Source organism: Oculina patagonica, unplaced genomic scaffold, assembly GCF_052425735.1.
Source record: "Oculina patagonica isolate OP01 unplaced genomic scaffold, crgOcupat unplaced116, whole genome shotgun sequence".
Taxonomy (NCBI): domain Eukaryota; kingdom Metazoa; phylum Cnidaria; class Anthozoa; order Scleractinia; family Oculinidae; genus Oculina; species Oculina patagonica.
The window spans coordinates 1-13,843 of record NW_027557150.1 but is presented as its reverse complement, the minus strand read 5'-3'; the positions used below and the strand labels follow the sequence as shown (position 1 = coordinate 13,843).

The following is a 13,843-nucleotide window of genomic DNA, read 5'->3' as shown; positions in this document are numbered from 1 at the left end:
GATTATAATAATCTATTAATGGATTATAATAATCTATTACTGGATTGTAATAATCTATTACTGGATTATAATAATCATTAGGATTAATATTAATCCGATTAATATTAATCCGAGTTGTCCTGATTTTTGTGGTGGAAAAGAAATTCCATAGCTTTGTCAAAGAGCTCCAGAGAAATTTTTGTTTGTTCTTTTCCCAGATGTCTTATGCATGATTTTTTACGGTTGACATGTTAAATGGACACATTGGCAGGCTTTATGTTACTCTATTTTGATAGCAAAACACTGCTGCATTGTTTGCCCAACCAGGCACAAAGATGACCTGTACAGAGATTTCAAAATGTATTTTTTTTAAGAAATCTGTCAAAAGGATTCGGAGCTACCTTATTTTTGCATAAATGTAAGGTGGCTCTGAACATTTCTGACAGAATTTTTTTAAAAATTTGCTAGATCGTTTCTTTTGTCCTTTAGACAAAAAAATATAAAAAAAACTTTTACTGTCTAGCTTTAGAGTAATTAGCCTTAAACAGTCAAAAATAAGGTATCTTTGACCACTTTTGTAGTTGCCATGGCAACGAATTTTGACGTCTCAGTGACTCCAAGTTGTTTATTATTAAAACCCATACAAGGATGTTCTGAAAGTTAATCCTCAACATTACAGGTGTAGCAGCAATAGAATGCCAAAGACGGGAATATTTAAACTATTACTAGCCACCTTAATTTTCTGTTCACTCTTATTTCAGTATCTTGTTTGCTGACATAGAAGGATTCACAATGCTCTCATCCCAATGTACAGCTCAGCAGCTAGTTCAATATCTCAACGAATTGTTTGCCAGCTTTGATATGCTTGCTGTGGTATGGTCTATTCTTTCCTATGTGATTGTACATGTATATTCAGTTTTGTGTGTTAGTCTAATTTTTAATACCATAAACACCCGCAGTTAAGCCGCACTTGCAGATAAGCCACAGCCTGAAGTTAGCAACTCAAATTTTGGAAAACCAAAGGAAATCCAAAGTCGAGTCTTCTTCATCGAATGTAAACTCACTAAACATTGAAACGGAAATATTTCGGTCTTACCCACAATTTCAGCTCTTTAATAATATAATGAACACCAACTTTAACATATGGTTGATTTTTTCTAGTATTTGATCATTACACACTGTTTTTCCTTGGATTTTTGTGGAACAACAAGAATGTGCGTTTGAAAAACGTTTGTAGCTTAGTAACCAGGCATTCGATTGGACGCGAAAATGAGACTGGGGCGAGATCGAACAAGCAAAACACGATGTAGGCGTTCAAGTTTCGTGGCTATCGTGGTATTTTCTCGCTTGTGGTGTATCAATATTTATTCTCTTGAAAATATAGGCCATCGTCGACACTGCAAACAGCTTTAAGGTATCACGGAAGGAAAATTGCCGTTTTCGTTCCAAGTGAAATTGTGTGCAAACCATCAATGGTAACCCCAATAAAGTATATATTTTCTGAAAGCTTATTGAATAAAGATTGTAATTTTGGATTTTGTTTTGATCATATAGATCATAATAAGCAACGTCAGCATTTTGTTTGCAATTATGATGTTGCGCAACTTTAGGTTTATTTGAGAACACATTTACGTGAGATCCAAAACTTTTATGTGGAATTTGATCTACAGATATTGGTCTAAATCAAAGGGCACTTAGAGCCAGCTCATTCTTCTGCCTCTTTCGGGGGGGGTGTGGGAAGGGTAGGGTTTGGGAGTGGGGGGGGGGGTGGGAAGGGTAGGGTTTGGGAGTGGTGGTGGTTAATGGAAATGTACTGGTACAGTTCACTTAAGTCAAGTACAGTCCCGTGTAAAGTCAAAATCAGATACGCATGTGAAAAGAAATGAAATCACAATTTCACAACTTCTAAAAATGGTGCAACGTGAATCAAGTTGCCGAGCTGTTTAGATCTTAGGGACCCTAAACGTATTTTCACGTATTTTAACACGCGCTGACACAAGCGATCAAATCCATTGAGGCAGCCGGAAGTAATTTTACATGGCCCCATTCCCCGCTACGTAAAAGTCCACAAGCAGTTATTTAAAAAAGAAATAGTATTTCGTTTCCGGATCGCGGTACGATAAGCATAATAAAAATATAAATAATAGGAAGAGAAGATTCTAGGTCGAGAATCAGTATTACGCGGAAAGGAATTGCGAAACAGTCAAGTTTTTTGCATGCATGCATATTCCTTTACCCTTCCGTGCCAGCAAAAACGAGACATCCGAAGACATCCAGTCTTGTTTGCTCTTCTTAGCGCTATTATTGATGGAAAATGTAAAGTCAACAACAACATAGACAGAAAAGCTAGAATGTTTACATAACAATTAAACACGGAAAGGGCTTTCACAATATTTTTCACCAATACATCGCTTCTTGACAAATATAATTTCGATATTTGAAGAACATGTTTTTACTGCTAAAACGTGTGGAGATTGTGGTTACGAGCTTTCTTCTGGTTGGATAGTGTGTAAATAGTTCATATCTTCCACGAAGCTCAGATACACATGTGAAAAGAAATGAAATGAATATTTGTTACCGTTTTAAATTACTGAATTGCGTTTTGAATAACCTTTCTGTCAGCACGCATCTACCGGGCAGTGACAATAATTGTTCATGGATTGAGCAGCGAATGAAATTTGAGAGAAAGATGCGCACGAACACGTCGTGTAAAACGGATGACGTGAGTCACGGGAAATGAGATTACTACAAAGAGAGTTGACGTGGCTTTATTTTTGGTTCATTGTACACATAGAGAAATGCGTGCGGGTGAACATCAACTGCGTAACGTCATAAGTTAATTTTTGAATGGCTCTTTATCGTTTTACTTGGACGTGTCCAGGGTTCTTAGAAAGAGGAAATTCAATAAAAACTATACATTTGATACATTTTCGTTCTCGGAAATATTAGCTGTCAAGCTACTCTAAATTCGAGTTTAAATAAAGTTTTATTATTATTATTATTTCGGCGACGTGCGCAGATCGTGCATTTCTAAAAAAGAGAGTTGACGTAACTTTAGGTTTATTTTTGGTTCATTCTGCACGTACAGAAATGCGTGCAGGGACGCGTGCGGGTGAACATCAGCTGCGTCACGTCACGAGCCAAAACCAACTCTACTTCAAACATACCAAAAAAATTCCATTGATTCCATATTTTAGATCGCTCTTTATACTTTCTGTTGGACATAGACAGATTGGGGACAGGGGCGAGGACATGTTGAGGGGTCTCAGAAAAGAAAAAAAAAAATGAAAATATACATTTGATAATTTTTTGTAATAACGACACGTGCGGGTTGTAGTCGTAGTTGACGTAGCTTTAGTTTTGGTTCATTGTAGACCAGTAGTTCCGAAATTGTCATTTGATGTTAATTTATTTATAACACTATACAATGATTTCACTTCTTTTCACATTTGCATCTGAGCTTCACTGAAGTTATTTTTGGCGTTACTAAGGGGGCAGGGGTAGCATATAAAATTACTTCCGTTCTACAACTTCCGTCCACACAATTTTTGTACACGCAGACTTCCGTCAACATATGTATCACTTCCGGTCCACACAATTTTTGTACACGCAGACTTCCGTCAACATCTGTATCACTTCCGGTCCACACAATTTTTGTACACGCAGACTTCCGTCGACATCTGTATCACTTCCGGTCCATACAATTTTTGTTCACGCAGACTTCCGTCAACATCTGTATCACTTCCGGTCCACACAATTTTTGTACACGCAGACTTCCGTCAACATCTGTATCACTTCCGGTCCACACAATTTTTGTACACGCAGACTTCTGTCAACATTTGTATCACTCTATTACTCATTCTGGAGAATGAGCTAAAAATGGTGTCTCAGATTTTTCTCTTCTTGCTCCATTAATTTTTTATGAATTTTTAAACTTTAAAATGGCGTTTTTAGGGCTTCTTTTAGATTAAAAATTCATAAAAAATTAATGGAGCAAGAAAAGAAAAATCTGAGATGTCCACCGTTTTTTAGACCAATATATGTAGATCAAATTACACATAAAAGTTTAGGCCCTCATGTAAATGTGTTCTCAAATAAACCTAACGTTGCGCAACATCATAATTGCAAACAAAGTGTTGACGTTGCTTATTATGGTCTATATGATGCAAACAAAATGCACAATTAGAATCTTTGTTCAATAAGCTTTCAGAAAATATATACTTTATTGGAGTTACCATTGATGGTTTGCACACAATTTCACTTGGAACGAAAACGCCTATTTTCCTTCCGTGACACCTTAAGGGCCTGTCAAACTTGCAAAAGCAATGACCAATACTCCCTTGCATACTTTTCCATAAAAGTGACAATTCACAAAAATTTTCGGCACCTTTTCCAAATGTTCCTGCAGATAAGCTGCACCCTCAATTTTGAACGAAGAGTTTTGGAAAAAAGGTGCGGCTTATCTGCAGGTTTTTACGGTAATTTGGGAATAAGAACAAGTTGGTATTAAAAGAGGGTGATGGAATAACTAAGACGGCCAATTCAAAAGACGACTGATGTTATGATTGTTTGAAAGTTTAACTTGTAACGGCTTATCAGGCTGGTACTCATGTGTATGCTAATGTTGGTAAAATTGTTTTCTATCTGTTGTTTACACATTAAACTTCCTATCTCTTAAAGGAAAACCATTGTCTGCGCATCAAGATCTTGGGTGATTGTTACTACTGTGTGTCTGGTTTACCAGATCCACGACCTGATCATGCTCACTGTTGTATTGAAATGGGCTTAGAAATGATTGACGCTATTGCGTAAGTAAAGTTTAATGTGAGATTTGTAAATATGAGGTTGTTGCTATCTTTGTGCTTTTCAAGTTATGTTCCTTTAATTCATTCTGTTTTAAATTTCATTTTATTTTATTTCCTACTCCACAACACTTTCCTCAGTATCCAAGTTTATTGCGAAGAACAGCTCCCTTCCACCAACTGTTGGCCAACAGATTACTGACAGTCTACCAACAGGCCACCACCAGTTTTCTCAAAACAGAAATTTTTATGTTTAATAAATAGGGCAATAAATCAGACACAAGGGTTTTGATAAACACAGGCAAGTAAAAATAAACGATAATAACAAACGACGTTTCAGAGTCGTCATGACACCATTTTCAAGTTCAAAAATGAAAAGAATAAACTGTCAGAAAAAGTTTGCTTAAGATAAACATAATAAAATATGCAATGTCACGCAAATAGTTTGGCTCGGATTGAGTCTGATTGGACATTTAGAGATGGTGACAATTCTCGGATTACTAGCATTTCATGCACTAAACAATCAAACTTATTCTTGCACTTCTTGATGACATGAAACTGTTTGTCAAGGTCTTTTGGGACAATACAGTGTTTGTCTCTATAATGCTTGCCAATAGATGATGTTTTGTTCTTGTGCTCTTCCACGCGCTGATGTAAATGCCTCAGTGTATATCCTACATAACTTGCATCACACAAGTCGCATTGAAATCTATATACAACACACTGCTGGTTTACAATAGGTGGTTTTTTCTCTTGTACTTTAAGCTTTTGTTCGATTTTGTTGCTAACAAAAACTGGTTGAATGACTGTGCGTGTTTTATGGCTTAGGTCGTTGAGTTGTTTCAATCTGTACAAAATCTGCAGAATCCTGATCTTTGAAGGGTAGTACTATTCGAACTGTTGCACTCTCACCAGTGGCTGGTATTGGTTGTCAATCTTCGGTCTTTGAACTTACAAAACAACGGACGGTGGTATTGATGAGCTGTTCCGGATATTTCAGCCGGGAGAACAGTGCTTTCAATTGGTCACATTTTACCTTCATGCTCAAGAGTTTCTTCGATGTAACCCATGAAAACGTTGGCCAACAGTGGTCTCATCATATGAGCTTTCCTTTTTCCAAAAATTAGTGGGTTTAAAATTTGCCATCCCGCAGCGGGTTTCTCCCGTCGACGTGAAAGCCAGCTTTGAAAAGGCTTATTAGAGGCTAGAGCCCAACCTGCCCAATGATGGGTTACATCGAAGAAACTCTTGTACGGAAATATCCAGAAACATGCCAGGATTTTGAGTTTCTTCAGACCTTTTGAAATCATTTTTTATGGCTCAAGGCCTCTTCTAAATTATAAACTAAATGCTTATATGGTTCTTTGTTTTTTTTGCTTCTTGTTGTACATAATAGTTAAAGGCATGCATTAACTAATTAATGATATGTGTATCGTCAAGTGAAATAACGTCATTCTGAACATATCATCAGTTTTCATTAATTTTTAAAATGTAAAAATGTCAGCAAGAATGCCTTGAAAGTTTGCTGGAACATGGAGCCAAACTTGAATTTGCTGTGTACCTTATAGGCTTAGTGATTAAGAAGTACACCTGACTTATTATAGTAATCTGTGTAACTGCAGGAGTGTACGTGAAGCAACAGGTGTTAACTTGAACATGAGAGTTGGTGTTCACATGGGAAAGGTTCACAGTGGTGTTTTGGGACTTGTCAAGTGGCAATATGATGTCTGGTCTGACGATGTGACAACAGCAAATCATATGGAGTCAGGAGGTCTTCCAGGGTATGTCCAAAACTAAGTGATAGTAAGTAACTTAAGTCTTTATTTAATGAGGGTTAAGCACTAAAATAGCATAAAAAATACTAACAAACCAGTGCCCCCCTACTGTGATCAGATCTAACATGGCCCTTCTTTGATCTTGTTTCCATTAAAAGAATTGGAGAAGAATTACACAGTAATGTACAGTATCACTGCACTGCCACAAATGAAAACTGCTGTGATTGTATATTAAGTGAGTTCTCCATCATATTTTTTTTAACCCCTTTGCTGTGGGCCATTTTTCCACCCACGTGCAGACTAAAAATGAGTATTTTGCATATTTGAAAATATGTTGATGTATTTATTGTTTTAAATAGCTTTGAGCAACATAAATCAAATTCAAATCAAATGTACGTTAAAAACTCATGTCAGAACAACAAAAAAAAACTCATCCTTCCTACAGTGTCAGTAGCTTGGAAGCATGTGAAAAGTTCACGGTCTGAGCTTTTACACTTGTCCAAATAATCTTCATTCCTTTTATCAAATTCATTGCCAGAAATTGTTCCAGGATCTCTCTGGAGCTTTGTTACATTGTAACATTATTTCTGCTCATTGCTTGCCAGTTTTCAAGCGAAGAAAGAACAAAACAACCACATAATTTACCGAGGAAGCACTTGTCGCAAGTCCACGATGCCATGGTGGATAGCAAAACAGTTAGTTTTTTGTAATATTGGCTGCGGCCACACTTGGCGAGTTAACCGGGTTATTTCCAATTAAGCAATTAAAATTGACTGGGTTAAAAAAATGTCTTATGCGGCCGCTTCATTGGAGAGTTGACTGACTCTTAACCAAGTTAGCGGTTCCCATGGAAAGGGTAAATCAAAGAACAATAGATTTTTTATCAGGGTTAGGTTAATTTTAAACCACCTTTCTGGGTAGTTTTAACCAGGTTTGTGGTTTCTTATCAGATTCAACTCTTGTTTTATTTGTCAAATGTGTCAATCATCACCATGTAAGATAAAATATTCTATAACGTCCCAAAGCATGGTGGAAAGTCATGCTTTGATTTGACTGGCAAGCATCACTGCAAAAAGCTATGTAGTGAACAGCAACAAAGTTTTCAGGTTGTTTTATGTTTATTCAGTAAAGTATTGAGAAGTTTTTTTAGGAATATTAATAAGGCTTTTAAGAACTGCAACCAGCGATGTTTCCGTAGATAAGCTGCACCCCTGATTTTTGACTTACATTTTAATAATAATATTTAATATTTATATTGTGCATTTTCTATAAAATAATCAAATTGGATTTTAAGTAAAAAGGTGCAGCTTATGCATGGATCTTTATGGTATGTCAATTGTCCACTTAGTTTTCAAAAAGACTAGTTGGATCGCATTCCAAAGTACTAAATTATTGTGATTTTGAGACAGCAATACTGCCTTATATTGACAGCTAGATTTATTGAGTGTTGATCTCAACCAAAATTAAGCTTATGATTCTGATTATTTACATTTACAAGTACATGTAGAGTAATTTTTAACTGTGAAATAACAAAAAATTGCAAAGTTGCATCTTATCCTGTCAATTACAATTTAATAATAAAAATGGAGGTCCCCAGACTTGTTTTTGAGTTATAGGCACTTGAAGCTAAAATCAGGGGTTTTTTTTAACCGGTTGTACTGTTGCTGTGGTAATTTATTATGTCAAGAAAATAATGATTCATAACTTGTTCACCAGTGATTGGGCATCTTTTTAACACCAAAATAATTGCTTTGTCATTTGGAAAAAGAGTCGTAGTATTGATCTGTCAAAGATGCTGCTGAAAACTGCAAGAAACTGTTTTGAGCTAACTTAATAAATAAAAGTACAATGAAATGTATTTATTGCGGAGTCCTAGTGGTATATTCACATGTATCACAAGATATTTTGTGACAATGAAAACGTGCTGAGTGAGCAGAACTTTCTTCTGTTTCTTGCCAGACGTGTACACATTACAACTTCTGTTCTCAACTGTTTAAATGGTGATTATGAGGTTGAAGAAGGACGTGGTCACGAAAGGGATGCTTATTTGAAGCAGTACAATATTGAATCATACCTAATTGTGGCTGAACACCCAAGGGTATGTACAAGCAATGCTTGATTTATGTCAAAATTCTTTTTAGGAAAAGCTTTGGATACTTCTTCCTTATAACAGCTTTGTACCTAAGCAGTACAGTAGATATTGTTAAGAGTCCTATTTAGCTATTTTGACAAACCATGTGAGCAGTATTTAACAAATGAATATATTTGTTTCTCCACATAAACATTACTTCCTGCATTATTGTTGGATGTTGCCTTATATAGAAGGTATGTGTTAGTATACAGAAAATAATGGTGCTTCAATGTTTAACTTTGCTATAATTACATAGTGCTAGCAGGAAAAAAGATCTTTGTATGACAAAGAGATGTTTTAAATTACATAGTTCTTATGGAATGTGTGATGCCAGAAAATATCCATACCCACCCCATAAAAGGTCACTGAAAATTCAGGAGGTGGGAGAATAGTACAAAGCTAAACTGCAATTTCCAGGGGGTGGGGAGGGGGAATTCAAACCAGAAACCTTCCATGTGGAGGTAAGGATATTTTAACTGCAAACCAATACTTACACCTCGCCAATAAAAGTCCCCCTGGCCTCTGTCTCCCCTGTGCATACAACCCTTCCCTTTCCAATTTTTACGTACTTCAAATAGAAATGAGTACCGTAAAAACCCGCAGATAAGCCGCACCTTTTTTCCAAAAATTTTCGCTCCAAAGCGCGGGTGCGGCTTATCTGCGGGAACATTCGGAAAAGGTGCCGTAAATTTTCGTGAACTGATGCTAATTTATGGCAAATTATGTAAATTAATATAACATAAAACTACAAGAGAGTACCGGTCATTGCTTTTGCAAGTTTGACAGCTCCTATACTGTTTGCAGTGTCGACAATGGACTATAACTTTACCGGTAACAGTAAAATTGATACTTTACGAGCGAGAAAATACCACGAGTATAATTTCACGAGTAAGATGGCCAATTGTTTCTTTCTCATTTTGCACTTTGATGGAAAATTTGTCAAACTGATTACGAAACTCTCTTCATGCAATGAGTTTATCTCCAATAGATGGCTCCCAAATCTCTTTAATTTGTCCATATCATAGCCACGAAACCCGAACGCCTCCATCGCCATCTTGTTTTGCTTTACGTTCTTGCCCTAGTGCCATATTTTGCGTCCGATCAAATGCCTGGTTACTAAGCTACGAACGTTCGGCAAACGCAAGTTCTTGTTGTTGTGACACAAAAATCTATGGAAAAACTGCGTTGAATGAAGAAATACCTGTCAACAAATACCAGAAAAAGATCAACCATATGTCAAAGTTGGTTTTCATTATATTAAAGAGCTCAAATTGTGGGTAAGACTGAAGTTTTTCTGTTTCAATGTTCATTGAGTTTTACGTTTGATGAAGAAGACTAGCCTTCCTAAAGACTCAACTTTGGATTTTTGACTCGACTTTGGATTTTCTTTGATTTACTTTCAAAAAACTTTTTTTCCAGCATTTGAGTTGTTAAACTCAGGGTGCGGCTTATCTGCGGGTGCGGCTTATCCGCGGGTGTTTACGGTAATTAAGAAGTTTGCAAGTAGTCGTCTGATCAAAAATTGTTAATTAATCATAGTGACTTCCTATACCCATGATCAGTGTTGAAGTTGCTCTTGTCAGCTTACTTCCAAGTGGATTTTTGTTTGACCCCCTCTCTGGGCAAATACACATGAGCTCCCCCAGCCCACCTAAAACTCCTTGGTGGTTCATATTCATGGTACAGTCAAACCTCTTCCAATTGACACCTCTTTTATACAGACACCTCCCTTTAATGGACAGTTCACTTGTTCCAAAGAGTCCAACTTAACATTAATATAAATGAGTATATACAGGTGGATAGCATTGCTGGCCAGCATGCTCCGATTGGCTACTCAAACTCTGGATATCCTTTGCTATTCACCTCCAAGCAACTTGCACACAAAAATTGTAATAAATTGACAGGAACTACAAAAAAATGAGTTAAAATCATCCTTTTCATTTTTTTAATCTCTCTGCACTGTCTTAGTATATACTAAAACAACTATTCACCTCAGTGTTTGTTGCCAGTGGTGGATATTTCCCGAGCTGTGAGTCACCACTAACCACCTTCATTTCCGGTGAATAGTTGTTAATTGTTCTACCCCCTGTAAAAGGGACACTATTCTGTCCCTTAACTGTAGAAAGGATGTTTCACAAGCTCTTATCATGTGACATCATGGCTCAGTTGTGATTGGTCATCTGTGACTGTGATGATATGCTTACATGTACACTGACTGACATGACTTATTTTCACTTTAGATATTTGCATCTAGAACATAAATATTAATGTTCTGTTCTGTGATTAAAGTGCCAATAACCCCAAAAGGTTTTTTTCGTCTAATTAAATATTTGTTTATACTGAGCACAGTGCTGCAAAAATTTTTGGATTTGGTTAAAACCGTGATTTTTTTCAAATTTTTAAAGTCAAGGAAAGTCTTAATAATAAGAAACATGACCAATCTGCTGACCCAGTCAAGAGTGTCTGGGTCCAGCACAATCTGTGACATCAACCCAGTAAAGATGTGGACTGTCTTCAGGCTTTGCGTTAGTTAATAAAAGTGTGCAGCTAAAGCACTTAAAAGCAAGGTAAGATATCTCTTATTGGCTTCAAACAGAAAACTTAAGAATATTATCGTATGAACAAATGCGATGAATAGCTAAATACGAGTCTGCAAATCATCCGGTCCCATACAAATAGCTGACTACAAATCATTCGTATGTGAGTAAAGCCAAGTCCATCTATTTTATATCTCTTCAAAACTTTGAAGGGATTTTATTTATGCACACTCTGCGAAGGTTGAGAATTCACATTTTGATCAGGTTGTGCATAATTATTTGAAACTGCATGTTTATTAGGGCTTTCGGGAAGCAGTTTTTTTTTAATTTTGAGTACTCCAGCAATTCTCCTTTTTTTTTTACATTCACAATATATATTTTGAACGAAGTTGAAATAAATTCATTCTAATTTTAGTTTAGTGTTTAATATATGTCTGTCTTCAGCGGGCGATTGTGTGTTTTTTCAGTGCGTTCAACTTGCTTGAAGAGTATGCAGAGACGAAGGAAATCAGTCTGATTCAAATAAACTGTACTCACTAGAAGCACTTAAACTATCTTAAATAAACATTTTGTGCAGAAAAATCATTACATTGATATTCTACAAAAAATCTAGTCTTCCTGTCCTCATCAACTCCTGTAATCAATTTTTTACTTCAGTCTGTTGCAAATCTACTCGGTTGACGTCACTAGTCCCAGTTTCCGCTTTACTCGGTCATGTGTTGAATAATCTCAACTTTTGTAAAACTCGCAGTTTTGACCAAATCCAAAAATGTTTCTGGCATTTTCTCAGTATAATCAAAAGATTTAATCCAGCCAAAAAAAGTTTTAGGGGTTATAGGCACTTTAAATTTAAGACAAAAAAGTGACACAAACCAAATAGAGTTCTTAATTAACGACCTAAAGGAAAGTGAGTTAAAGATGATTGTAGTAGTATTACATTTTTGTAAAGATCTCTTTTACAATAATTCCAGCGAATTGATACTGTTATTAAAGAGACCAAGCAGGATGAAACCGACAAGAAAATGCAGGCAAGGTAAGTTCATGTAACTCAGAAATGCCAAGGATAGTGTACCACAAAATACGGTTAAACTACACCTCCGGTACCGTTAAGTGACTGCTAGAAGAATTAATGGTCTACAAGAGGCAGTTTTTACTTCCTTCCTGAAGTAAGGAAACAGTTTGGCAAGACTGCATGACACTAATTTTGTTGCTAAAAGCATACCCCCACCATGGAGCTGAAGTAAATTAGAAAATTCAGAGGGGTGTGTGTTAGGGGGGGGGGGTTTGGGGGAGGGGGGAGTTGGGGGTAAAAGGCCCTGGAAATTCCAAAGAGGAGAGGGTTGTCAGTGAAATAGCTTCTCCCGATGGTCAAGTTCAATGCAGTGTGACCTAGTCTCAAAATCGCTTCCTATCCACTTTGCAGATATTTTATGTATAAGAGAAATACATGTAGTGGCCTACTTTAGGTGTTTGATACAGAATGTTGTCTTACATTTAAAACAGGTTCTCTTTCTCCTGAAACCACCATAGAACAAGTTGTGAACATGCCCTTGTGTCTTTTCAATTGAGTGTAAATTAAATTGAGGATTATCAAGAAAATTAATGGAACTCTGGGTGGTAGGGGGTCTTTTGCCTTGGAAATTAGTGTGGGAATGGATCTAGAAGTCCTGGAAATCCAAGCTGAATGAGGAGGGGTGGGGGTTGGTGTGGAAACTTAAAGCTTATGTTAACTTAATTATTTGACAGTAATTAATTACTTGGAACAAATCTGTGAACATAGTAATGCAATAAAGCAAAAAAAAAATAATTTTGTTAAATTCCTGGTGGTATCTGATAAAGGTGTACTCGTTGATTTGCAGGTTAGGTATTACAGCATCAAGTCAGCAAGATCCAGAAGATGAGGTCAATGAATTTCTGGGAAGCTCCATTGAAGCTCGCAGTATTGACAAGTAAGTTTCTTTTTCTTACATGCTTTTCCTTTTGTCAAGGTTGTTTTCTGTTAGTGGTTTGCAGCTACTTAGATTGATACATGTTACTTTATTTTAGGCTGCGGAAGGATTATGTGCGACCCCTACTTCTCACATTTAAGCATCCAGAAAAAGAAGAGCTTGTATGTATTGATCTGTTGATACTCATACATTGTTTCATAATTTTTTTGTTACAATATCTTTAGTAAATGCTGCCATATTTATCATTTAAAGGGGTCATGAATGGTCCCTCAAAATGTCGCAGTGCTCGCAATGCTCGCAAAATTTTAGTGGGTGCTCATTTGCTCGTGCTCGCAAAATTTTACAAGTGCTTGCATGCTCGGTTTTTAGTGAAGGTAGGTTTTTGAAAAGTGCTTGTTGCTCGCAAGGCTAATTTTTGTCAATGCTCATGCTCTCAAGGAAAACGCTGTGCTCGCATGCTCGCAAATGCTCGCAAAGACCATTTGATACCCCTATTTAAGGAATAACTGGAACTTATTATTTTAGATTATTACTATATCAGCCTTGAAAGCTGATAGTTAGTATATTCTTATTGTGCTTCTTAAATTTAACAATGTTTTGTTCCATTTACTGCTATTAATTAGGTATTTTCCTGTTGCAAAACAGCAGTGAGAACAGCAATGTTTAAGCC

General features: G+C 36.5%; 2 protein-coding genes across 2 annotated transcripts; both read left to right on the top strand.

Moving 5' to 3' along the window:
* The first annotated feature begins 739 nt into the window (after nt 1-739).
* LOC144639657 (adenylate cyclase type 1-like) lies at nt 740-9,229 on the top strand. The gene is made up of 5 exons (XM_078498939.1): nt 740-852; nt 4,660-4,787; nt 6,404-6,562; nt 8,516-8,654; nt 8,879-9,229. Exons 1-5 carry the CDS (start codon nt 772-774, stop codon nt 8,933-8,935), a joined length of 564 nt encoding a protein of 187 aa, XP_078355065.1. The 5' UTR covers nt 740-771; the 3' UTR covers nt 8,936-9,229.
* Nucleotides 9,230-10,618: 1,389 nt separating this feature from the next.
* LOC144639656 (adenylate cyclase type 5-like) lies at nt 10,619-13,430 on the top strand. Its single transcript, XM_078498938.1, has 3 exons — nt 10,619-12,257; nt 13,084-13,173; nt 13,271-13,430. Exons 1-3 carry the CDS (start codon nt 12,247-12,249, stop codon nt 13,395-13,397), a joined length of 228 nt encoding a protein of 75 aa, XP_078355064.1. The 5' UTR covers nt 10,619-12,246; the 3' UTR covers nt 13,398-13,430.
* Nucleotides 13,431-13,843: the final 413 nt, after the last annotated feature.